Source organism: Lygodium microphyllum, chromosome 10, assembly GCF_053477565.2.
Source record: "Lygodium microphyllum isolate KBCC chromosome 10, Lygodium_microphyllum_v1.1.10, whole genome shotgun sequence".
In the NCBI taxonomy this organism is placed as follows: Eukaryota; Viridiplantae; Streptophyta; class Polypodiopsida; order Schizaeales; family Lygodiaceae; genus Lygodium; species Lygodium microphyllum.
This window is the reverse complement of record NC_141144.1, coordinates 112863619-112890834: the sequence shown is the minus strand read 5'-3', so window position 1 is coordinate 112890834 and position 27216 is coordinate 112863619. Positions and strand designations below refer to the sequence as shown.

The 27216-nt window shown below is 43.8% G+C and overlaps 1 protein-coding gene across 1 annotated transcript in view; it reads left to right on the top strand.

The window, feature by feature from the left end:
- Positions 1 to 435: 435 nt before the first annotated feature.
- LOC148030451 (kinesin-like protein KIN-13A) overlaps positions 436 to 27216 on the top strand; it is a 40760-nt gene continuing 13979 nt past the window's right edge. Inside the window, exons 1-9 of the mRNA XM_087686770.1 lie at positions 436 to 1272; positions 1545 to 1775; positions 2891 to 3091; positions 3269 to 3376; positions 3712 to 3789; positions 4338 to 4419; positions 4535 to 4697; positions 5302 to 5604; positions 5677 to 5895. Coding sequence (XP_087542896.1) covers positions 1069 to 1272; positions 1545 to 1775; positions 2891 to 3091; positions 3269 to 3376; positions 3712 to 3789; positions 4338 to 4419; positions 4535 to 4697; positions 5302 to 5604; positions 5677 to 5895 — 1589 coding nt within the window. The 5' untranslated portion in view covers positions 436 to 1068. The remainder of the gene's footprint in view (positions 1273 to 1544; positions 1776 to 2890; positions 3092 to 3268; positions 3377 to 3711; positions 3790 to 4337; positions 4420 to 4534; positions 4698 to 5301; positions 5605 to 5676; positions 5896 to 27216) is intronic.

The following is a 27216-nucleotide window of genomic DNA, read 5'->3' as shown; positions in this document are numbered from 1 at the left end:
TGAGTTTTGGTACTATGGTGAGGCTTGGACAACGAGGTTCATGTTGTTGTGCCTCCCTCCATGCACAAAATAGGTAGATGATAGAACTTTGGCTCTAGGGAGTTGTAGCTAGGCATATGTTGGTAAACAATTTGCTGTGGGACTCTCTCTCTCTCTATTCATTGTTTGGGTTTTCATCTTTGTTACACTAGGCATATATCTTAGGAAGCAATACTCCCCTTTCAAAAGCCATGTTTGAACTGCAGGGCAGTGAACAGTCACTATCGGGCCTAGACAACATCTAGGATCTTTTATTGGAGGAGTTTAACAAAGCCAAATCAGCTGCTAGGTGTACCAATTGGTCCCCCCCCTCCCTTTTCCTCTCTCTGTCTCATCTGCGTGTATATATGAGCTCATGGCCATCATATCATCCTCTTGCCCTTTTAACCTTTTACTCAGCCTTTTACCTGCCCTCTCATTCGCGCGCGCTCTCTCTCTGTCTCTCTTTCCCTCTCACGAGTCACACACATACATTCCACCTGCAATCCACCACCCATGAACAGAGAGAGACACCTTCGAAGTTCGCTGCCTATCGATGTATGTGTTGCATAACCCATCATCTCAAAGCCCCTCAGAAGACTGACATTGTGCGTGTCTTCTTCTAAAAGCGATCTTCCCCCTGTCTTGACCCTGCTCCTCTCTCTCTCTCTCTCTCTCTCTCTCTCAATTTCAAAATAAGATCTCTCTTTTGCTTCGGTACCGTGTGCCACTTTCTCGTTAGTTTTACAACTTCCACCCCATTCTCTCTCTTTCCCCCATGCGCCAAAATGCCTTCTTTTCTCTCGTATCCCCTTCTCCTCTCAATGTAGATCTCTCTCTCTCTCTCTCTCTCTCTCTGCTGGCTAGAGCATTTGGGCGCTACTCCAGAAGTAGTCAGTTGGGCTTTTTTGGTAACCGAAACAAACTTTATATCCACTGATCACACTTCTGGCCACCACCAGATCACCCCTTTCCTGCCCTCCCCTGCTCCCCTCCTTCCCCCCATCAAGAGCCCTGCCCAGGAGCCCAATCGCAGGGGCTGGAAGTGCAATGGGTGGGCAGGTTCAGCAGCCTGGCACTGTGCCTTATTACGAGAACCTCCATGGCAGCCATTTCTCCGCTGGGCTGCAGAACGGAGACGCCACTGATGCCGTCATGTCAAGATGGTTGCAATCTGCTGGCCTGCAGCATTTGGCATCTCCCACCACATCCCCTGCATTGGATCCTCGCCTCCTCCCAAACTTGCTGATGCAGGTAAGCACCCACCCTTTCCCTCACTTCCCTGGACATTTGCTGTACAATGCAGCTTGTCAGTCACACTCAGATCACACTGTTCGACATATTAGAAAATGATGGGCTGTTCAGATGACTCAAAGTCCTTCTGTGCCAATCACCTGAATACCTTTTTTTTTTCCTCATTTCAAAGAAGCAAAGCAAGTGTTAATCTTACTACGAGCAGAAGCTAAGATTGTTTAGACATGATTTGTCCCAGCCGTGTGGGATCGCTCACCAGTTTTATGTTTTAGGATTATGCAAGGCACGGTGTGCATGGCTTGGAAGACAGACAGAAGTTGTACAGGCTTATAAAGTCCATGAGCAATGGAGGGGAACATTCTGCCGAATTGTTCACTTCACCTCCTCAGGGTTTCGGAAAACAGAATGTTGTTGATGGCTTATCGTCACCTGAATTGCGTGGGGAGATTAGCGCAGGGATATTGGACCTGCACTCCATCGATGACATAGAGCTTCTATCTGAGGTGAGCCCTCTGCAATGGGTTGGTTCTGCAACATGTTTTACTGTTTCGTACTTGTAAAGCTTCTGATTTCTTACTTTACTTGCGATTGCATGATGTTTTACTGTTTCATACTTGCAAAGCTTCTGACTTCTTACTTTCTTGTGATCACATGATGTTGACGGTGACACTTTCAACTGCCACATGCATTGGACGACATTGTGTACCTTGCTAATTCCCCATGTAACATAGAAATTGCCATGCATAGCTAGCTATGAAGCGTTTTCCATTATTTATGTCCATTCCATCTGGGTAAAGTGGTTCAGCCTTTGCTGGACAGGTGTCAGAAGCAACGAAGGCCAAAGGTCAGGGCCTTATTACACACTTCATGGGGTAAAGTCCAGGTTTATGAGTATTCACTCATACACTCAGATAACTGGATAGGCAGCAGAAACACATGGTGTGCTGCAGTCACTGGAGGGGTCTCAATGCTGTGGCTGGCTGGGCATAGGTTCAAGTCCCATTGAATTTACTTGAAATGAATGTGCAAGTGTCTGTGAGCTAAGTGAACTGCTGAGGCCAGTTGTAAATTGTGTCGATTGGCAGATTTTTCTCTGGCTTATCACTATGACCCTATAGTACATATGCAATGTGGACATGTATGTAATATGCCCCAGCACTAGAAGTCTGGGAGAGTTTGTAGCCTTAAGTTTGTGGAAAAGCTATCATGTGGTCCCCCTAAATCTGCTTTTAGTATTGCAGGTGTTATGCTACCTTGATGGTGCAAGTGAGGTCGTTGTGCAATTGGACTGGGTGTTTCAGTTTTTGAGCTGTCCTGGCTTGTGCCTTAGCATTTTTCTTACCTTACAACTTTGGCTTGAGCTTTTTAGTAGTTGAAACCTACTGACAGTCATTGCTATATTGACATTCTGATACACTGACTGCCTAGCCTGCAGTAGTCAATTTGCAGTTGCTTGGATTTGTCACCGGTACACTTTGAATCTTTCAGTATCGGCATCTGTTTGTTTTTTTATATTCTTTTTTTAAAACATCTTATCAGAATACTTTAGTTGGGCATGTAAAGACCATTCTGCTTTCTGCTTCATGCTCTTGATTGGTTCATCCTTGTGACATGACAGGATGCTGTTCATGAACCTTTTGAGGCTTCTCCATTTGCTACCATTTCAGAGAAAGGCTATGCAAATGAAGTACTGTGGTCCACCAGCAGACCACCAATCAGCAAGCTAAGAAATAATGGTGAAAGTAGTCCTATGAGAGCGGCCATCTTGGAGAAGGACATTACTGGCACCACAAACAACCTGGCAAGGATTAAAGTTGTGGTATGCTGATTTTTTGCAAGGATTCTGGTAGATTATTGGCTAGTATTATGCTCATGCTATCCTTGTATACTCTCAGCGAGCGTTCTACTCAGAGATAAAGTCCTTAGGTCCTTTTAACACAATATATTTCCTGCATTTTATGATTGCCAACACAAGTAACATAATGCTCTTTTCTAGGTGCGAAAACGACCACTCAACAAAAAAGAGATAGCTCGGAAAGAAGAGGACATTGTGACAATTGATGGGAGTGGATGTTCACTTACTGTTCATGAGCCCAAGTTGAAGGTGCTGATCTATAAACACCATACGTGACGTGATATATTTCATGCTCATACCTGATGCACCTACATGGTTGAAACTACTGGATCATTGACCTTGGTGCTTCTTGTTCTCAAGCATGCAATGTGCCTTCCTTGCCCTTGTGTTTTAGGAAAGGGAATTGGTGTATATTTTAAAAGTGCAGTGGATTTGGATATGGCCACCTTAATGTGATGGGCTGAAAGGGTGAAATTTTGCTTGGATGAAGGTTGCATGTAGTTAATACTATTAAATTTCCATTCACAATTCATTTTCTGGTCGCATCTAGTTGTCCCATATTCTGATTGGTGCTTGCTGTTCAGGTAGACCTTACAGCCTATGTCGAAAAACATGATTTTATGTTTGATGCTGTGTTGGATGATCAAGTTTCTAACGATGAGGTAAGGTTCTCTTGCTCAAAAAGTGCACATGTGTGTGCACACAACTGCAGGATTTTATCTGTATTTACATGCACCACTGAATTAGATACTGGTTAAAGTCATTATTAGAAAGTGTTGAACAGTGTTTAGGTTTCTTCTTCTGATGGTTGATAATCAAATTTGTCTCACTTCTCTTGAAGCACCCTACGCTTCTATATTTATTGTCTGTCTTGTTTACCAGTTTGAACTCTTAGCAGTAGCATTCATATAATGACTAAGAGCTGTAAACTGGAGTGCAAAATTTAGTTACAGCAGAAACAAAATTTATACTGTACAATAGGCTCAATGGGGTAGAAACAAGGGATTACTTTATGTTTCCAAACAATCAAGTTTAGAGTTTGATGCGTGGTCAGATCGATGTTGCAACAGTTTAGAAGAATGAAACAAAATCAGTATGTACTACGCAAGGAAAGAGCTGTAACATGGTTTGAGTTTGTCCATACTAGTCTTGTATGGTAGCATCTAACATGTTGGGTTATAAAATGTTCTAATATTTTGGATATCTATAGGTCTATCGAGTAACTGTGGAGCCAATTATTCCAACCATATTCCAACGCACAAAGGCAACATGCTTTGCTTATGGGCAGACAGGTTTGCTAATCGGTTGCTATTAGTTACAATGACTGCAAAAAATTACATATGCTTCTTATCTATTGCTTATGTGTTTTGAGGGGGGCCGTTTAACTATCTTCTTTTATGGCTCCAGGGAGTGGGAAGACTTTCACCATGCAGCCTCTACCTCTAAGGGGTTGCCAAGACATCCTGGATTTAATGCAGCACCCAACTTACAAGCATCAGGGACTGCAATTATGGCTTAGTTTTTTTGAGATCTATGGAGGGAAGCTGTACGATCTTTTAAATGAAAGAAGGTATGATCCACTCTCTGCACTGTGACATCACTTGCTTGATACAGTTTGAGTAACAAAAGCAACCAACATTCCACATTATTATATATGGTGTAAGAATATGATCACTGTTTTGCTTTGATCTTGCTTTTATTGAATTGTATGACCCATGCTCACACCTTTTGACCAATATCTTGCCGGACATTTCGACACAGAAAAGTTTTAGTTTGATCTTTCAGGAGATGAGCACAACCTGTGCACACTCTCTGAGTTTCTGCTTACAATTGGTTATTTATATTGGCACTTCCATAGTTTTTGTTGTTTGTGAATGCATTTTACCATTTTAAAATAGAACCCTTGAAGGCTGTCATACCTGCCAAATATCCAAAAGGAAATGCACACTAGGGAAAAAATTGAGATGCAGCAGTGAAGATAACTTTTGTAGGTCTTCTGTGTCAGGGCAGTTTCATAGTAGATGTTGTTCTATCTCAGTAAAGCAAATGCTGTACTATATCACTGAAGCAAAATGCTAGAAATTTTTCGTAGTGGAAGTACATTGGGAGTGGTGTAATCTTGAATAGACAATGATGATGTTATCATCCTGAATAGGCAAAGATGTTATGTGCAGGAAGCTTTGCATGAGGGAAGATGGTCGCCAGCAAGTTTGTATTGTGGGCTTAAAGGAATTCCCTGTTTCAGATGTTGATCTTGTAAAAGATTATATTGAAAGAGGTAATGCATCAAGGAGTACAGGATCAACTGGTGCCAATGAAGAGTCTTCAAGATCACATGCTATTCTGCAGTTGGTGATAAAAAAGCATTCCAACAAGAAGGAAGAAAGGGGAGGAAAGCTGGTTGGAAAGTTCTCTTTTATTGACTTGGCTGGTAGTGAACGTGGGGCTGATACAACTGATAATGATCGCCAAACAAGGTAATGCTTCTGCTGCTTTAAAGGTAGATTCAAAATATTGGAAACAGGTTCTGACTCCTGCTTGGCTTGTAGGATTGAGGGTGCTGAAATTAACAAGAGTTTACTTGCTCTTAAAGAGTGCATTCGGGCACTGGACCATGAGCAAGGCCATATTCCTTTCAGGGGAAGTAAATTGACAGAAGTTTTACGTGATTCTTTTGTTGGCGACTCTCGAACTGTCATGATCTCATGCATTTCTCCAAATACTGGCTCTTGTGAGCACACTCTTAACACACTCAGATATGCAGACAGGTATGAATGAACCATACAAAACTTCCTGATGGGTCTTTGCAATATTTAATTTTTACTACATTTTCTTGTCACCTGCAATCAGCAACAAGCAACACGTGCACACACATGGTTGAGTCTCACACCTCTTTATTTGCAAAGAAAGGGTGAATGGGCATTACAGACTTGATATAATCAACACTGATGACTGTATTTTCCACCTTCCTTGGATTGTATTGGGGTTTTAATTTCAGCTTCGGACGATTATGATTAGTGATTGAAAAGACTATCAAGCTGCCTACTGATGAACCTATTGTCATAATTGATGTTTGGATCTCTGTTGTGATTCAACTATGATTAGAATTATTTACATATTCAGCTTAATTGTACACCAGGCCACTGATGGTGTCGGTTGTCCAGCTTCTTCATTTCCTGGGCTAGGTTAAGCCAAATATTTTAAATACAGGCTGCTTAAATCAAGCTTGATAAACATGACAACAATTGTGTTCAACCTACATCATGTGTTTCTCATTTGAAACTGAAGCTATTCGATATCTGAATGATTCACTTTATGTCTTGGAGTTCTCACAGAAGTGAATGTTGAATGTCTTTAATACAAGAGCAAAGACACTCTGTGGGTCTGCCTGTTTTTGTGATGTACATATCATGGCTGTATGATACACTGTGTTAGAGCATTTCATTCCTGAGCAGGCACCTTAATTATGGTTTGCCAACCTGCATGAATGGCCTTATGAAATGCTTCTTGACCTGCTTATTATTTTAATTCTCACAGCCTATATTAAGGCTGCCTCTCCTCTATCTCACAGTCCATCTGATACATGCACACTGCAACTTGCTTGAGAGAGGGAGACTGGTAACAATTTGGTGGTTGCTCACAGCCCGTGCTGAAACCAGCAATCCTTTTCCAAAAGGGTGGTAGATGACCTGATTAAGCACTAATCACAGCAAGCAATAAGTTCACATAAACTGAATTAACAAATGCTACTGATTAAACTTGGATTGTAGGCACTTGATTGGCCCCAAAAATGGCTCCCCTTGTGGTATTTCTTTAACTTGTATTAGAATCAAAAGAATTACACTAAGATTGCTCCAAATCCCTTCAAAATGAATGCTACTTGTTGTCAAAAATGACCAGCAAGCCTTCTTGTCTATTCGCCCCTTGATCTAATAGGGGATTGGCCTCGGATTGACCCTTGGCTGGTCAAGATAAACCCCAAGTCCGACCTCTTGGATTCTTTGAAGTTCCCCAAATTTCAGCAACTGAATTCAAGTGCTATGCCTTCATCTTTTGAGCGCGAGACCCGAGGTGGTTGGTAAACCTTAACTTTTGTTGTAAATTAGGGTTTACAGCAGCGATTTCTTCAAGTACTCTTCCCTTGAAACTGGAAATGATTGAGAATTGTTGAGGGATTATTAGTGGATGGGAAAGGAAGTTGAAGAGAGAGAAAATTCAGAATTCCATCATCAAAACTGGCTTAAATTCACTATTGCTCTATTGTGAATGGTTGATAATATGCTGTCCAACCCTGACCGATGCCCAATATGTAGTCGCCAGCCTGGGGAGGAGTCAAAACTACTGTCACTTGCCCTTGGGAACCTTGATCAGCTGTTACCTGCATTCAATGCACTCCCTAATGGTTGAATTCCACAATAGGTGCCTATAGCAAGGTAGTCTCTCTCCTTCGTTCAACCTCCAAAATGGTGGAGTGACACTCAACCAGCCCCCAACAGCCTTGGAACCAAACTGCATGGGAAGTTTTTGCCAAGTGGCAACCTTCTAATTAAAATTTTCAGCCATTTAATCAAATTGAAAAGTAGTCTCAGCTTTTGTCCTTGCTCAAAACATTAAATGTGTCCATCCATAATTACATTGGCTTGGTCATTTTGACTCCCAAGTGGTCTCGAGTATTAATTAGCCCTTGAATCAATATTAATTAATTACTTAATAGCTAGTTCTTGATGTCACCATTCACATTTAGTGGTTAATTGAATACCTTAGGCTTGGCTTCCAGACGCCCGCTAGCACTTGATTGGTATAACTTATTACAACTTTGCCTTTGACACCCACAATAAACTTAGGGTCCTTGGCTTGTCATTGTGACTTAACTAACTGGCATATCACATGTGGTCCTCACTTGTGCACATTTGATTAGTGCCCTAGTCAAGTGCTAAATACATGCCCTTGTGACACGAGTCTTTGTATACACTCTTTTGCTTTGGTATATGGATTCCGTTTTGCTAGTTTATTACTTTTGAGTTCACGTGTTCTTGTTATGCTATTTACTTCTCTGTGATCTTTTTCATTCCATTGATTTGCATTAACTTGACATGGTATTTGAGCCCAAGTGTCTTGGTTTTGATGCTGTTTGTGTTTTTTTGATTATCAAACATTCCTAGTTTTTAGGGGACATCGGGCTCGTTCTTCTTGACCGTTTCAATCACTGCGTCTTGTTGCTGGCTTGATCTAGCTAGTTGGATGTCTCATTTGATAGGTGGGTGGCAATTTATAGTTGTTGGGTGGTGTGTCTATCTTGCGTTTTCGGTTGAGCCTTGCATTTTCAATGCTATAGCTTGCATTTTGTTCAGCTCTACCATTGTGTATGTTGAATAGTCGACATTTCCATCTTTCGTACAATTGTTGTCAGCTTTTTTTTTTTGAAGGGGAAAGGTGCTTGCTTGTGTTTTTCTCATTTTTGTAGACTCAACCTGATCTATAGGCAAAAGGGAAGGCTCACACATGTCAATTATCGTGCCTCCGCTCACTAGCTTGACATTCTGTTCCTTGTCTTTTATCCAAACTGGTTTCTCTTGCTTTTAATTGTTGAGCTCTTGATATTTGGTTCATTAACCATAAGAGACCCATGTATTCTATTAAACCAACTACTTATTTTCTTTGTATATCATCTATCAATGGCTTCTCCATGTTGTAACACTGATGATAAGCATAAAGGCCTTGACTATCTAACTTGGAGTGTAGTGATAAAAGCGTGGTTTGTGTAAAAGTGTCTCTAGTATATTGTTTCAAGTTCTTCCTTGTGTCAGCAAGAAACGGTCTCCATTTCTGTTCGATTGGAACAAACACAATAATGAGGAAGTAGCGCAGGATTGGTACAATGATGATGCTAAAGTCATAAGGCATGGGCGGTCATTGCTAACTATCGCGTGGTGGAGGAGTGTCCAAATGCAAACTGAAGAAGGTAGATTGTGTGCTGGGGATGGTAGAAGAGTCCAAATGCAACAAGGAGGATGCTAGATAGTGGGTGATAGCTAGGAAGGAAGACGCTAAAAACTGCAGTTGTGAACAGTAGATTGCCATGTAGGTGAAGGTTGATGGCTGAAATTTGCACTAAAAGAATGAGATTAAATGGTGGGCCGCCTCTCTATTTATAGATGTTGAAGGGTATCCAAAAAAATTAGGGTTTTGGGGGACCACTAAAACTCTCTCAAATTGCACACTAAAATTTCATTTTTCATTAATTAAGCATGCCTTGGGGCTATTTAAAAATGCTAATAAGCTGTTAAGCGTGTTTTAGCTCAACATCCCCTTTTAGAAGGTGGACAATGTTTACCCCAAGACGTCCCACCCTAAAGCAACCAAGGCATCGGACAAAGGATGCACGTTGATTGCCCAATGGACTGACAAGGCTCCAGAGGCGACGGTTATCTTACCAAAGGAGTCTAAGTAGTCATCCCAGAGAGGACAGGGCATTGGACAAAGGGTGCTCGTTGGCTGCCTAGTGGCCTACCAAGCCCTACAAAGGTGGATGGAACCACATTGAACTTTAAAAAAAGAAGTTAATTATTAGGGATGGCAGTTGATCAAGTAATAGTGACTCAAAAGACGGGAGTAGGGATGGTACACCCCCAACATATCACAAAATAGGACAATCTTACCCAACCAATCAAGGATGTCAATGGCGAGGATAAGGTGATAAAGTATCATGGGAAGAAGGATGGTGGTGTAATTCGTCGATGGAAACAACTTAGGATTTGTCTAGTGGTGCTTTGCACAATGGGATACATAGGATTCTTACTACATGTTGAAGAATGCTTATGCAGTAGGTGTCACTTGGATAGTGTCTCTCATGGGAAAATTGCTGAATGTTCACTTGCCCAAGCACCCTAGTACAAAGATGATGAAATCATGCAATGCATAGGGGAAGGTACAAGAGGGGGGAAGGCCGATGTCGAAGACAAGTGTCGAAACTTGTAGAATATCAAGAAGGGTAGGAACCCCCTCTCAACTTGGATGTCAAGGCCGAAGAAGAGCTTGAGGATGTCAGTCTTCATGTGGTACCAAGAACCAAGTGGAGGAAAATGATGAAGCATCTGTTAGCGATTGTCATCCCCTGGACAGTGCAGAGCAGGCAGCCACGTCACCAGTGGACAGTGCGGAGTAGACCAGGGCCACGTCAGCAGGGCCACGTCAGCTGCCACATGGCAGTCTGGTGCAGGTCGAACAGATCTGTACCAGTCGGCTGCATTTAATGCAGCCGACCTGCCATCTTTTATCGCCTATTCCCAGGCTATTTATAGCTGGCAGTCAGCACATTATTCCCCACTTGTGATTGCAGATTCCAGCAGGAGATCGTGCAGATTACAGTGTACTTCGAGGTGAATAGCAGGTTGCATCATCGAGGTGGAGACACGCAGTCGCGCGCACCGCGCCCGTGTACATATCTGCATATCTTTGTATATAGCATACCTTATACAGCAGATCTTCATCTTCCATTGTCTCTTTCTCTCTTCTCTCTGTGTTCACTCTCTCTCTCAGTCTTGGTCCCACGCTTCCGCATCGCTGCACTCTGACATGGTATCAGAGTAGTGAAGAAGGGCTGACTGAGTGAAGAACCTGCTTGAAGAGGAGATTCCATCGCGACACAAGGCTGCGTTTTTCAGCATTCGAGGGCGAGTGGGAGGGTTGCGCATCGGAACAAGGCTGAAGCGAGCGTGGGCGCGCGGGAAAGGAGTCTAGTTGGTAAATTTGCTGCTGTTTGCTGTTGTTTGAAGAGGAGGAAGGCTGTGTTTTCAGCTTTTAGTGCAGGTTGTACTTTTTCATCGCCTCCGGCGGTTGAAGAAGGTTCGAGACGCGGAAGAAAGAGCCCTAGCAGGCTGCGTTTTCACAGTCAGAGGGGGTTGCTTTTGCGTTTGTTCAGGCATTGCAGGTGAAGATGTCTTTAGAGATTGACTTGGAGTTCCAGACGATCATGGATTGGAAGGTGCTTGTCTTACCAGCTCTTCCTTCAGATCAAAAGGTCAATGGCGACAATTATCGCATTTGGCGCGTGATGATGTTGGCCATCCTTGAGTCTTACGATTTGGCGGAGCTTGTATAGAAGGAGATCGACCGGCCCTCGGCAAGAGATGAGTCCAAACTCTCTTCCGATGCTCGTGCGGAGTTGGCCAAGGCCCAGTCTCACTAGGACAAACTAAATGCCCGGATTCGTTCTTTTCTTTTTTTGTCTTGTACTACAGCCGTGATAGCCCACATCGAGCACTTGACGGTGGCTCGGGAGATATGGCTGGAGCTTGACCAGATGTATAACCGGATGATCCTTATGAAGAGGGTTTCTTTCGAGGTGCAGATGCGGATCTTGTCCGTGAACAAGCCTTCTTCGTTGCGGGAGCACATCAACAAGCTTAGACAGCTTCAGATGCATGTTCAGAATGCGGGAAAGCCGATTTCCTCCAAAGACATGGCGATCACACTCTTGTCCCAATTGCCGCCACAATTCGGTGCTTTTTACTCCGCCCTTATTGCTTCGGGGCGTGAGTCTACTCTTCGGTGGGAAGAGTTGGTTTCTATGGTCTTGGACCAAGAGAAACAACTGAAGGGACAGCATACTTCCAAGTCGGAAGCATTGACAGGTCAAGCCTCTCAAAAGAAGGGGAAGGACCAAAAGAAGAAGAAGGAGGACAACAAGCCAAAGAAGGACAAGGAGAAAGAATCCACATGCCATATTTGTGGTAAGACTGGCCATTGGAAGAAGGATTGCCCCGACAAAGACAAGAAGGACACCAACAAGAAGGACTCAAAGGATTCTGGAGTGGTGGTTGCACCCTCATCAGCTGCGTTTCTTCATTTAGCAGTCATTGAGGACTCTACACCGAAGGCTTCTGATGCTGCGATGACAGCCCCACAAGTTCGCGAGTGGATCGTAGACAGTGGTGTCTCTCGGCACATGACTCCTTCATTAGTTGGTGTTGCCCAGTTGCGACCTTCGCGTGGGCAGATTCTCATCGGTGATAGCTCTTCAGTGTCTATTGCAGGACGGGGTGAGATGCAGCTTATTCCAGATGGACGTGGTGGTATCCATACCTTAGAGGTGTTGCATGTGCCAGGTTTAGGGTATCATCTACTTTCGGTTCATAAGATTTGTTCACTTGGACTTTTGGTGGAGTTTGATAGTAATTCGGTACGAGTCCTTGATCGTGGATCAAGGCAGGTTCTCTCATCCGGATATGAGGAGAACAACATCTACAAATTGACGTCTTCTGCCGCTCTCACTACTCTTCTTCTTACCTCTCAGACATAGTCCGAGCTCTGGCATGCTCGGTTTGGTCACCTAAACTATGATTATCTTCGGAGGGCGTCACGTGGACAGCTTGTTCGAGGGTTGCCGGACATAGTGGTGAGCCAGCAACCTTGCGTCTCCTGCATTCGTGGGAAGCAGCATAGGGATGCGATTCCCAACAAAGCTTCGCGGCGGTCTACTTCACCGATGGAGCTTGTATCTACGGATCTTTGTGGCCCTATGAGGAACGAGTCCTTGAAAGGAAGCTCGTACTTCATGTTGATCGTAGATGACTACAGCAGGATGACTTGGGCCTACTTCTTGGCGTTGAAGTCGGAGGCTTTCTCCCACTTCAAGGATTGGCTTCTCTTTGAGGAGAACCGGTCGGGCCGGCGATTGAAGACCTTGCACTCCGACAAGGGTGGTGAATTTGTTTCTCATGAGTTTGCTCGTTTTTGTGCAGATAGAGGCATTCACCAGGAGTTTGCTAACACCAACATTTCTCAAGAAAATGGCATTCTTGAACGGAAGAACCGAAGTGTGATCGAGATGGCGCTCATCATGATGGAGCACCGACAGACACCTCGGTTTCTGTGGGCCGAGGTTGTGGCTACTGCAGTTCACATCCTCAACCGATCCCCCACTTCGGCCGTTGATGGGATGACACCTTTTGAGGCTTACTTTGGCACTAAGTGCGATGTTTCTTATTTTAGGGTTTTTGGGTGTGATGCCTATGTTCACATTCCCAAGACTCATCATGATAAATTTGAAGCGGCTTCCCGAAGTCAGGTGTTCGTTGGCTACAACTCTTAGTCCCAAGGCTATCGCTTGTATGATCCTGTAAAGTAGGACGTGTACACCAGTCGAGATGTGCGGTTCGTGGAGGTTCTGGCCATAGCAATGGGTGAGGAGCATTCCGTTCTTGGAGATCCAAGGGAGAGTTGGGCTCTCGAGACAGTTCCTTTGGAGCCCGCGCCTTTTGATTCCGATTTTGTTTCAGATGCAGAGTCTACTGTTCCACTGGTCACCCCCGAGGAGTTACCACCGGTGGATATCCCCGAGTCTTTAACTGATGGAGAGCGACGAGGAGAGATCCGGCCTCCTCCTCGTTGGGCCTGTGACACACTTTGAGATTCAGGGATTGAGGGGGTCCCTGAGGAGTGGGGACCGTAGGATGGTCCGCGGCAGTCACGGAGGCACCAGGCACATACTACGGAGCTTGTTTGCTCTAACTATTGTTTGATGACCCGTGTTATGCAGGATCGAGAGCCCACCTCCGTGAAGGAGGCTTTACAGTCCGCACCATGGAAGAAAGCTATGGAAGCCGAGTTGGAGGCTATTGAGAGGAATGGCACTTAGTACCTCGTGCCTCGTCCCTCTCATAAGAAGGTGATTGGCGTCAAATGGGTCTTCAAGACCAAGTACCTTAGCGATGGTTCTTTGGACAAGCACAAGGCTTGCCTTGTTGCTAAAGGTTTTGCACAGCGCCCCGGGATTGACTGTCATGATACTTTTGCCCCCACTGCTCGTATGGCGACTATTCGAGCTGTTCTTGCCTTGGCTGGCCATAGGAGATGGCCTGTCTACTAGTTGGATGTGAAGTCGGCCTTCCTCAATGGTGATTTGAAGGAGGAGATCTATGTAGAGCAGCCTCGTGGCTTTGGATCTTCAGATGGGCAAGTCTACAGGTTAAAGAAGGCCTTGTATGGCCTAAAGCAGGCCCCGCGTGCATGGAACGAGAAGATTGACTCGTTCCTTCAGTCCCAGTTGGGATATCGGCGTTCCAAGGCCGATCCGCAGCTTTATGTACACACTTCCGAGGCTGGTTGTGTGCTTTTTGTGTTATATGTTGACGATTTGATTGTCACGGTGATCATGCACCGAAGGTTAACGAGACGAAGGCAGCTTTACATCAGACGTTCGAGATGACGGACTTGGGTCTACTCCACTTCTTCTTGGGCCATGAGATTTATCAGTCTCAGAGGGGGATTTTCATCTCTCAGCAGAGATATGTACAGGAGCTCTTGGTTTCTTTTGTGATGGAGGATTGTCGGACCCTTTCTACTCCTATGGATCCGGACTGGAAGGCCACTTCCCATTCCGATTCTCCCTTGGCGGATGCTTTCCGCTATCGTCAGTTGATTGGATCGTTGATTTGGCTCCTCAACACTTGTGTTGATCTTTGTTTTGTTGTAGGTCTCTTGGCGGGGTTCATGAGTGAACCTCAGAAGGTGCATTGGTAGGCTGCTCAAAGGATACTTCGGTATTTGAGGGGGACCTCTGCCTTAGGGATTCATTATCCAGCAGGCATAGGTGGTTTAGATCTTGTACTTGCAGGTTGGAGCGACTCGGATTGGGCTGGCGATGTGGACCACAGGCGGTCTACTATAGGCTACTGTTTTACCTTGGGTGCAGGTGTTATCTCATGGAGTAGCATGAAGCAGCCCACGATAGCCCTTTCTTCTACTGAGGGGGAGTATCGGGCCGTGTCTTCCACCACCTGTGAGGTTGTGTGGCTTCGGAGATTGTTGGAGGAGCTTGGCTGCCCCCAGACTTGTCCTACTTTTTTGCGATGCGACAATGAGAGTTGCATTGCCTTGGCACGGAATCCTGTTTTCCATGCTCGGATGAAGCACATAGAGATCCAGTACCACTTCATCAGGGAGAAGCTTCTGGATGAGACCATAGCTATGGAGTACTGCAAGACGGAGGACAATCTTGCAGATTTGTTTACGAAGGCGCTTCCCCAGGCTCTACTTCGGAGACATGCCAGATCCCTCAGCCTTATGCCCCGTCCAGGCTCTGAGAGGGGGTGTTAGCGATTGTCATCCCTTGGATAGTGCGGAGCAGGCAGCTACGTCACCAGTGGACAGTGCGGAGCAGACCAGTGCCACGTCAGCAGGGCCACATCAGCTGCCATGTGGCAGTCTGGTGCAGGTCGGACCGACTTGCCATATTTTATCGCCTATTCCCAGGCTATTTATAGCCGGCAGTCAGCACATTATTCCCCACTTGTGATTGCAGATTCCAGCAGGAGATCGTGCAGATTACAGTGTACTTCGAGGTGAACAGCAGGTTGCATCATCGAGGTGGAGACACGCAGTCACGCGCACTGCGCCCGTGTACATATTTGCATATCTTTGTATACAACATACCTTATACAGCAGATCTTCATCTTCCACTGTCTCTCTCTCTCTCTTCTCTCAGTGTTCACTCTCTCTCTCAATCTTGGTCCCACACTTCCGCATTGCTGCACTCTGACAACATCTTGACTAGAAGAGAAAGGAGAGAAGACATTGCCATGATAGCATTAAGAGAGATAATGCGTTAGTTGTTGCGGGAGAAGCTTCTATGGTGGTAGAAGAGCAAAACTCCAAGTAGATGAAACCATGAGAGGAATGGCATGCATCTCTTGTCTCTAGCTTAAAAAGGACTGGGGCAAGCCTATATGCTAGTCCTACATTGAAATACAAAATCTGCAAAAGAGATCAAAATTTGTAAGCATAGAGGTGAGTAGTTAGATACTCCAAAAAATACTAAAAATAAAAGAAAGCATAGCTAAGTGCAATGCAATGAGTATGTAAGTATGCAGTGGAAGTCTAAAAAGGGAAAGGCTAAGTGTGTGGCCACCATTGCGTATGGTGAGGTGGAAAAGGGGTTTAAGAAGGTGTAGTGGATGCCCTAGGATTGGATGCGTAAAGTGCAATAGGCGAGCCACTAGCAGACCAGTTAGCCAATCCTTGAGTAGTAGTGAAGGAGGTAGGTTGTTGAGATTGTTTGTGTGCCACATATCCAGTAGTTGCTAGGGCTGATGAAGCAGATGGTGTAGCATTGGAAGGCATAGTCCCATTGGACTGGCTAGCTAGAGTGGAGGCAGTTAAAGCAGTTTGTGGTGATTTCCTAGGAGGAAGACCTTAGGCCTCGGTACAATACTTCTCGCCCATATGGTCTGACCTCTGGCAGTGTGTACAAAATCTATTTTTCTTTAGAATTTGTTGCCAAAGCGGTCTCGTTTCTTTGGTTCTTGGTCGGAGAAAGTGGTGTCACTTTGGTTTGGCTTGCCTTCGCATCTTGTGAGTTCTTGCTACAGGTTGTTTTCCCTCCCAAGGAAGAGGCAATCATCCCTTGCCCCTTTGAATGGATTTGAGTGGAGGACTTCTTGTGGACTCGATGTGTAGTCTCATGTAATGCAAGAATTGACACTCAAACTCGTAGAAGGTTGGCATCTAGGTAGTGAGATAATGTGTTGGATAAAATGGAAGTATTTATTAGGCAACTTTTTCAAAGAGAACGTGACATGATTGTCGTTTGACTTTGGGGAGTCAATAGTGGCAAACTGGGTGATTAACTACCTATATTCGATCAACTGGGTGAGTTGTGAGATGGAGAGAGGATCAAAGCTCAACTCAGAGTGTAGTAGACAATGTGTAGAGCATGACACCCAATGCAATAGATTGAAAGAGTGTAATCTGAAAGTACAAGGTACAATCCTTAAACCTTAGGGTTGTAGGGGGTGTTCACACCCGAACACGATAAGTGCCAGTGTGTGACATAAGCACATATGAAATAAGACAACAAGTCTGGGGGGAAAAACCTCTCGTATCGAGAGTAAAAAGTGCCCCAGTGTCCTACTGATCACCGACACTCCTATGTGAGCGTAGGCGTAAGTGAGACGTAAGTGAAAAACCCAACAAACCCCCTTGGAGTGAAGAGTGATCAAAAGTACAAGGATCGTCCGCCACCAAAGGAGATCAAATTTAAAGCATTTTGAAATGCTTCAAATTTGTCATGAGGAAGAGCTTTGGTGAAGATGTCTGCCACATTACTGGTGGTAGGACAATAGACAAGGCTGATATCACCTGCATTGTCTCTTTGACAAATTGATAATGTATCTCAATGTGTTTCGTGCGTGCAGGAAACACTGGGTTCCGTGCCACTGCAATGGCACTCTGACTGCCACTGAACAAAGGAGTAGGCTCCATAATAGATACATTCAGATTAGCTAGCAAGCGTCTAATCCATACGCATTCAACTGTGGTAGTGAAAGCTGCCTTGTATTCAGCTTTACATGATGATGTGGCAACAGTGGATTGTTTCTTGCTAAGCCAAGATATGCAAGATGACCCAAGAAAGAAACAATTGCCATTAGTGGAGTGACATGAATCATAATCATCAGCCCAATCAAAATCACTATAAGCATGTAATTGCAGTGGTCCCCCCTTGGCATAAAGCAATCCAAGAGATTTAGTACCTTGCAAGTAACAAAAGGCACGCTTAACAGCTTGCCAATGTGACATGCGTGGCTGATGCATATATCTACTCAGGGCTGCTCAGGGCTGAAACTGCAAACTGTATGTTCGGCCTAGTGTTGCATAGGTAAATAAGACATCCAATTGCCGGAGCATATGTGTGTATATCAAACAACTCACTGTCATCATGTAATGCTAGCTTTAGTCCAGATCCATTGGTGTACAGACTGGCTTGCAATCCTTTAAGCCAAACTTCTCAAGTAGTTTACCAATGTATCTTGATTGTGATAAACCAATACCTCTAGCATCATGTATGAATTGAATGCCCAAGTAATAATGCAAAGACCCCAAGTCTGACATTTCAAAAGATTGCTGCCAATTTTGTTTGAATGCTGAAATTTGATCAGCATGTGTCCCTGTAAGCAAGAGATCATCAACATATAGACAAATGATCAGCATGGATCCCCCCTCTTTACATACGTAAAGGGTAGACTCAGATGTGCTGTTTATAAGCCCTTGGCTGAGCAAAAAAGCATCTATCTTTGCATACCAAGCTCTAGGAGCTTGTTTCAAACCATACAAAGCTTTTTTCAGCTTGCAAACCAAGTGTTCGGGTCCCTCAACTGCAAAACCAGTGGGCTGCTATACATATACTTCCTCATGAAGTTCCCCATGTAAAAATGCAGTTTTAATATCCAATTGATGCACAGTTCATCGATAATGGGCAGCCAAAGCAACCATGTAGGAATTGATTAGGCACGGAGATCGAGGCAGACAGTCATTACGTGCAGTGAGAGAGACAGAGAGTGCGAGTGAGCAAAGTAGAGAGTGAATACGTTTTTCGGTACAATGACGAGTGTACCACTTTAGGCTTTTAGATAGATATATGTATGAAAGTACAATGTGCTAAGGGTGTGTTCACACCCGTGCAACTATAAAAGGCACGATGGCCCTTTATTTCCAACAACCTCCCACCTAAAGGCAATGTGCCTTAAGAGGAGAAAAGAATCAACTAAGTCTAGGTATGTATAAAGCTGAAATAAATATATCTATCCAACTCCCATCATCTGTCAGCAATGAGCAAACCGCTTTGCTGGAAGACCCTTCGTGAGAAGGTTTGCAGGATTATCATCTGTATGCACTTTGACAAGCTCAATGCTCTTGCTGTCAAGTACATCTCTAATGAAGTGGTACTTCACCTATATGTGCTTTGTCTTTGAATGAAAGACAGGATTCCATGCTAGCATGATAGCACTCTGACTATCACAATGGAGAACATGTAACTCTATGATGCTAAGCTCTCCTACCAGACGTGAAAGCCATAAAGCCTCCTTGCATGTCTCAGTGGCAGCTACATACTCTGTCTTTGTAGTAGACAATGCAACACACTTTTGTAGCCTGGAGATCCAAGAGACCGCTCCTCTTGTGAAAGTAAACACAAATCCAGAAGTGGACTTCCTGCAGTCCGCATGACTAGCATAGTCTGCATTCGTAAAGCCAACAACAGATGCCTTTTGCTTTCCAAAGCAGATGCACAACTCCTTTGTGCCTTTGAGGTATCTCATAATACCTTTCACTACATCCCAATGCTTCTTGCTAGAGGTTGCCATGTATTTGCTAACCACTCCCACTGCAAAGGCAATGTCAGGACGTGTAGCAACCATAGCATACATCAAATTGCCAACAGCTGAAGCATATGGTATCTTGGCCATTTCAGCCTTCTCATCATTAGATGTAGGGCTGTTCTTTGCACTGAGTTTCATATATGGAGGCAATGGAACCCCAATTGTTTTTCCCTCCTCCATATTGAAACGTTGCAAAACTTTGGAGATATACTCCTGCTGAGATAGATAGAGTGAGCCTTTAGATCTATCTCTGAGTATTCGCATGCCAAGAATGTGATTTTCATCACCAAGATCCTTCATGTCAAAGATGCCATGAAGACTTTGCTTTAGTGAATCCAAGGCATGAGTATCCCTACCAACAATCAGCATGTCATCTACATACAAAACCAAGATAATCAGGCTGCCATCTGCTGCCTTCTTGGTGTACAAGCAGTGATCCACTTGACTTCTATGAAAGCCTTAGGACTGCATGAATGTATCAAACTTATGATACCAATCTCTTGGTGCTTGTTTCAGCCCATACAAACTCCTTTTGAGTTTACATACCATTTTTCCTTTTCCTTGTTGAACAAATTCTTCAGGCTGCTGTATATATATGTCTTCATGCAGATCACCATGTAGAAACGTAGTCTTTACATCCATCTGTATGAGCTCCATATCCTCAACTGCAACCAAGCCCAAAATGGTTCTCAATGTAGTCATCTTGACTACAGGAGAAAAAATCTCATCAAATTCAATTCCATGCTCCTGCTTGTACCCCTTTGCAACCAATCTTGCTTTGTACTTGGGTGAGAAACTAGAAGTGACCATCTTGTAAACCCATTTGCATGGAAGGATTTTCTGCCCTTTAGGCAACTGCACCAAGTCCCAAGTGCCATTTTTTTTCAAGAGATTCCATCTCTGACAGCATGGCTTTATACCATTTCTTGCTGTCTTGTCTGTCCATTGCTTCCTTGAAGCAAGACGGTTCACCACAATCTGTCAACATGACATACTCAGCCACATTAATTGCACCAGGAACAAATCTGTTAGGTTGTCTAGTAGCCGTAGACGATCTCCTAACCCAGCGGTCATTGTTTGCTGGCTGTTCCTGCAAATTTCCATTTTCAGTATGCTGTCCTGGAATTTCAGCTTGCAAATCAGCATTAACAGCTTGCTGTCCTGGTTGTTCCTGCACATGTAATGGCTCATTTTCATGGGCAATAGCTGGCTGATCATTTATAGCAAGTATTTGCTATTGTACAGCGGGCACATTTTGCGGTCCAAAAGGTATTTCTTCCCGGAATACAACCCTACGGACCACCTCAGTCTTTTCGGGCTGTTTGTGCATGCGATCTTCCCGGAAGATAATGTCATTGCTGCGCACTACTTTCCTTTTCTCGGGATCTTACAATTTATACCCCATTTCACCCTCCTCACCATATCCTAGGAAAATGCATTTACAGGACTTTGGCTCAAGTTTGCTGCGTTTTTCTTTACGAATGTGCACAAAAGCCTCGTAGCCAAACACTTTCAGATGAGCATATGAGGGTGGCTTGCCTGACCACGCTTCTTGGGGAACTCCCCCCCAAATACCTGTTTGGTGACCGATTAATCAAGTGAATGGCTGTCATAATAGCCTCTGCCCAAAAACCATGGGGTAATGCAGCATGAGACAGCATCGTACGGACCTTATCCTGTATGGTCCGATTCATATGCTCTGCAACTCCATTTTTGGGTGGATTATGAGGGGCAACGAGCTTCCTCTTTATCCCTTTGCTGTCACAAAATGCCTGAAAGGCTTTGGACACATATTTCCCACCATTGTCAGAGCGAAGACACTTAAGTGTCTTATCATACATCCGAATGTACTAACTCTAGAGGAGAAGATTTCAAAGAAAGAGACTTTTTGTGAGACGTTTGTGCATGTTTGCCATAAATGCAATGATCACAATGCTAAAAATCAGCATAATGAAGACAAGGCAAGTAACCTAAACGAGAAAGCACTTTCATTCCTATTTGACTCATGTGTCCCAATCGGCTATGCCACAAAGAAACACTTGGCTGCTCGGTCACGGCAACAACATGGTCACACACACTAGATACATGGAGTGGATACAACGTATTACTCTTGCAACCTCTAGCAATAACCCTAGATCCCTTACAGATATTTCATTTTCCATCACCAAAGGTGATATGAAAACCATCATCATCTAGCTGCCTTGTGTTGATCAAGCTCTTTTTGAGCTGAGGTACAAGCCGTACATGCTGAAGTGTAAAGACGAAGCCATGCTGAAACTGTAACTGCACACTGCCAATACTTGCAATCTCACATGCATAGTTGTCCCCAAGATGGACAACACCATGTCGACCCCTTGTATAGGCGGAAAACCACTCACGATGAGGGGTGACATGAAAGGAAGCACCTGAATCAAGAATCGAAGTATGCATGTGATCATCTGTATCTGCAAGTAGAGCATGTGCACCAAAATGTGAAGAGATAAAGAGTACATCACTCCCACTGTCACTGTCATGAGTGACTACATTCACCTCTTCAATTTTTACACTGCTCTTCTTAGGCTGACTGTCCTTCTTCTCTTCCTTGCAATCATCAATCTTTTTGCCTTTTCCTTTCTCTTTCTTCCATTTGTAGCAGTCACGTTTAAAGTGACCCTTCTTGCCACAATGATGGCATTCAACATCTTTGCCATGTGATTTATTGCGTCCCTTGCCATCATATTTGCCCTTTTGCTGTGATCTGCCCCTAGTATGCAAAGCACTGGAAGACTTAGTGGTTGCATCGTTCTGCCGATTCATCTCTTCCATAAGTAGAGCACTCTCTACATCAGTATACAAAAGGATCACATTAGAATTGCTCATAGCAGTCCTGCATGTATCCTAACTCTCTGGTAGAGAGTGCAAAGCAAGAAAGTAGCCTTAAATTCCTCATCAATCATGAACTTCAAGGCAATCAGGTGGCTGAAAATGGAGTTAAACTCACTCAAGTGAGTAGACATTGCTGTACCTTCTTTCAAACGCAAATCCACAAGCTTTTTCAGCCAATACACTTCGCTTGCAGCACTCTTCTGTGCATACAATTCTTCCAGTCTAGTCCATATAGCATATGCAGAATCCAAACCTTCAATGTTGAAGAGCAAGGCATCAGAAATCGATAGCTCTATGGTTGAGCGTGCAAGCTCATTTAACTCATCCCAATCGTCCTGATCCATGTCCACAGGCTTTGCCCCTTTAGTTTTGATCGGGTTTGTCTGCTTATTTTGTAACAGGATATTGTAGCACTGTTTTTGCCACACTGCAAAATTATGTGCACCTTCAAGCTTCTTTATATGCATCAAATTACTTTTGTCATTGCTGCCAGCCATGGTTTTCAGCCCAAATGTGGCAAAAAAAAAAAAAAACAAAAAAAAAAAAAAAAAACAAATGCAAGCCCAAACTATCACCCAAGTGACCAAGGTACAAACAAGTACCAATCAGCAATAAATGACCACGTAGAAGTAAAGATTTCAGATCTGTAATTAAGTTTTCAGAAGCACCAAACCAAGTGCTACAGCATTATCCAACTGATTACAGCTATTCCAAAGGGCATGTGCATCACATTACATGAGAAATCCCAAAATTTCAGCTGCAATTTCCGTTGTACATGTACCCACGGGCATAAAATTTGACACGAACGGTCAAAAGCCCCAAAATTTTGTGCTCAAAGTGTCAAACGCACATTTGCATTTCCTCTATCATGCACAGGACTGTCCAATTTTGCCAAAATAAAGCAATTTTAGCAAAAACCCCCAAATTTTACTAAGTGTTGATGTCCAAATTGCGTGGAATTAAAATTGCATGTACATAAAATGACTAAATGTTGCACAAATTTTGCCCAAATCGCAAAAGCCCCAAATTGCACGGGGTCCAATGTGCCTCAATGTCAAGAAATTGGGTCAATTTCAGCCTAATTTGTGCATGTACATGAAAAGCCCCAAATGTCGAGGACAAAATGTCACAAATTCGTGCAATTTCTGAGACAAAATTGCTTGTCCTGCATCAAATTTTCCAAATCTGGGAAAAGCCCCAAATTTCTGGGCCAAAATTGCACAAAGTTGAGATTTTGTGCTTACATGCGCGAAACCCCGTCAGTAGGTATAAGTAATTTTTTTTAAAAAAGAGGAAATTTTTGAAAAGTTCTGACGGGTCCGTTGACCTGCTAGGCATCGTCATGAGCTTGGAACCCTGTCGGCTGGTCGCACTCATCAGTGCCTGTTGCAATCGCGTCGCCTGACCGTCACGCCGCCTGTTTGCCGTTCGCGTTGGTTGCTCCGTTGGACACGGTGCCTGTTCGCCGGTCCCTCACGCCACGTCAGCTGGTCGCCCCCGTGGCCCGTCATGCAGCTGCCGCGTCGGTCACCAGTCACACAACCGTCGCGCCTACCACCTGATGAAGCTGTTGCCTAGCTGCCCTGTCGACGCTGGTCTGCAACGTAGTCTCAGATGTGGTCGCCTGTGCAGACTTTGGGTTTCCAGACTGTCGACTGAGAGTGTAGTACCTTTGAGCTCTTGTTACCACGCTGGTCTTCTGCTTCAACCTGACGATCGTCTGCAGTACCTTATGCTCTGATACCAGTTTGTAGGAATCGATTAGGCACGGAGATTGAGGCAGATAGTCATTACGCGCAGTGAGAGAAACAGAGTGCGAGTGAGCAGAGTAGAGAGTGAACACGTTTTTTGGTACAATGACGAGTGTACCACTTTAGGTTTTTAGATAGATATATGTATGAAAGTATAACGTGCTAAGGGTGTGTTCACACCCGTGCACATATAAAAGGCACGATGGCCCTTTATTCCCAACAAACCATAGACCTGATGGTCACCATTCAGGAGGTAGGAGCAAATGTCTCCTCATAGTCACTGCCTTTCTTTTGTGCATAGCCTTTAGCTGCAAGCCTTGCCTTATATTTGTCAATGGATCCATCTACATTTCGTTTCAACTTGTAGACCCATTTTGTTCCAATGGCTTTCTTTGCAAAGGGCAAAGACACTAAATCTCATGTTTGATTCTTAGTGATAGAATCCAATTCCGCTTGCATTGCTGCCATCCAATGCACACTTTGTTGTGCATCCTCAAAACATTTAGGCTCCTCATCATCAAGTGTGCTTGTTGCCATAACAAACTCCATGGTATATGCAGTATCATGCATATGAGCTTGCCTTTTAGTATGACCAGCCATGGGTGCATCCAGATGACTATCTTTCATAGTTTGTAAATACCATCTAGGCATTTGTCTTGCCTCCTGACTATGCATAAGCTCTTGCTGAATTTCAGTTTCAGCACTTTGCTGATTATTCAGATCAGCCAATGGCTGATTTTCTGCATTTTCCAATGGACCGGCTAGTTGAACATTAAGTTCACTTGCTGAAACTCTAGCTGAAACACCAAATGTAATGGGCAGCAGCCCTTCAAATACATCACGAGCATCTTGATATGTGTCTAAACTAGCAAGGCATAATTCTGATTTTTCATCAAAGAGCACATCCCTATTGACAAACACCTTTTTAGAGTCAGGATCATAGAGTTTGTAGCCTTTGCTCTCACTACTATATTCCATAAAAATGCATTTGACAGCCTTGTTATCCAACTTTTTTCCGAGTACCTAGGAAATGTGTGTATATCCAAGACACCCAAAGGTACGAAAGTGTCCAATAGAAGGTTTCCGACTATTCCAAGCCTTGAAAGGTGTAATTTTCTTTAATGCTTCGGTGGGGTATCTGTTCAAAACATGGCAAGCACACATAACAGCTTTCATCCATAAATTGTGTGGCAAGCTCTTTGCTTTCAACATACATCTGGTCATCTCCATGAGTGACCGATTCTTCCTCTCTGCAACCCCATTTTGTTGTGGAGTATAAGCAGTAGTGAACCGATGAATAATGCCCTTTTGCTTCAAAAAAGAATTCAGCATAGAGGACATATATTCCCCCCCTTGGTCCAAACGGAGTGTCTTTATTTTGCAGCCATATTGGTTTCAACAAATGCAACAAAAGCCAAGAATGCATCATACACTTTTTTACCAAAGAATGGACCCAGCAGAATGGAGTAAAATCATCAATAAAAGTCACAAAATAGTAACATTCTCCCAATGACTTTGTCTGTATAGGCCCACATACATCTGAATGCACTAACTGTAACCTGGCTGTGGCTCTAAAAGCAACATCACGGGGAAACGAAAACCGATGCATTTTCCCCAAAATACATCCCTTGCACAAGTACTAAGGAGGTCTCTCTAGAAGAAGTAATTCATCTAGCATCTGTGTATGTTGTAAGAGCATCAAGCTACCAAATTTTGCATGCCTCATGCGAGCATGCCATAACTCTGTCTGTATCATAGCAGGGGTAATAGTGGATGCCATGTACACTGACTGATAAATTGAAAGAGCATACAACTCATATAACCCATGACATAAAGTGCTAGTCAAGACCAAAGTCATGTGTTTTTTGTCTCTCACCATGCATTTGTCGTCATCAAATGTGACCTGCAATTCACAATGTGCTAAAGAAGAAATAGAGAGCAAATTCTTTTTTATACTGAGAACAAACAAAGCTTCTTGTAGGCAGAGAATAGAGCTATCAATGGCTGTGAGCATAATCTCCCCAATACCTCTAACAGGGTATGATGCATTGTTGGCACACTGTACAGACTTGCCAATTGGAGCTGCACCAACAGAAGCAAATAAATCTTTGCGAGATGTGATGCGTTTAGAAGCACCATTGTAAAAAAACCAAGTGCATGCATCCTCAGTAGAGCTAAATGCTCGATCAGTCGAAAAAGTGTCATAACTGCTTGTGTAAATGCAATAGTCCCTGTTTGCAAAAAAGGACGGGGACTCAGTAGTGTAGTGGAAGAAGTATTAGAAACAGATATTCTTGACTTTTTTTTCTTCTCCTTGGCGATACACTTTCTACACTCAGTGATGTAGTGGCTTGGCTTCTTGCAATAATGGCATTTGCCCTTTTTGGCTTGCGTGCCCCCTTGTTTTTTACTTCCTTGTGAGGTGCCAGAAGTCCGACAGCTCTACAGAGCATTCTTTACTTGGCTGCCTTTGCCCTTCAGTCTAGCCGTAAAAGCGTGCTTAGAGGCTATGACATCCACACGACTATTTCTTCTTGTTTGCTTCTCCTCTAGAAGCAAAGTGACTAATTGAAGAAAGGAAATAGACTTAGGGGCTATCCTCATTGTGAGGTTTAGGGCAATGTGGAGAGCCAAGTACAAAGGAGGTAATGAGTTGAAGGTAGTAGATATCAGCTATGTATTTGAATAGTACTCATCGATATTCATAAGTTGCTCACACAAGTCCTGAATTTTACTCAAGTGATCTTGCATAGAATCACCCTCGTCCATCTTTGATGTCTCAAGCTCTTTCTTTAAGAAAGAGGTGCGGGTCTCATTCTTACCAGTAAATATCTGCTCCAAAGGTAGCCAAGCTTCTCGTGAAGAAGCTGCTGAACGAATGTGGGGGATGATGGGCCGCTGAACTACCAATGCAATCAACGACAAAGCTTGTGCATCCCGTGTATCCCATGCTTTTTAAGTTGCTGATCTTTGGGGAAGTGGCTGAAGTGGAGTAGGTTGGACAGGTTGAGGTGCCCGTTGTCCACGTCCTCCTGGAGGAGTAGTAGGAGCCACAAGTCTGGGCCTGACTTCTTTTCCATTGACATAATCCCAAAGATTTTTCGCAACAAGCACATTCTTCATCATGAAGGACCAAAGTGAGTGAGTAATTGTTACCATTCAATCTGTCCTCTTTGGATACATAGGTAAAGACATCACCTCCCTGATTTCCCATGATAATCAATGCCAAAAGAAGCAAATGAGCAATGTCCAAGCTGGACCAAAGTGGAAATCTCAAAATTTCCAAAAATTACAGCAAATAGCTTGCTGCAATTAGTAC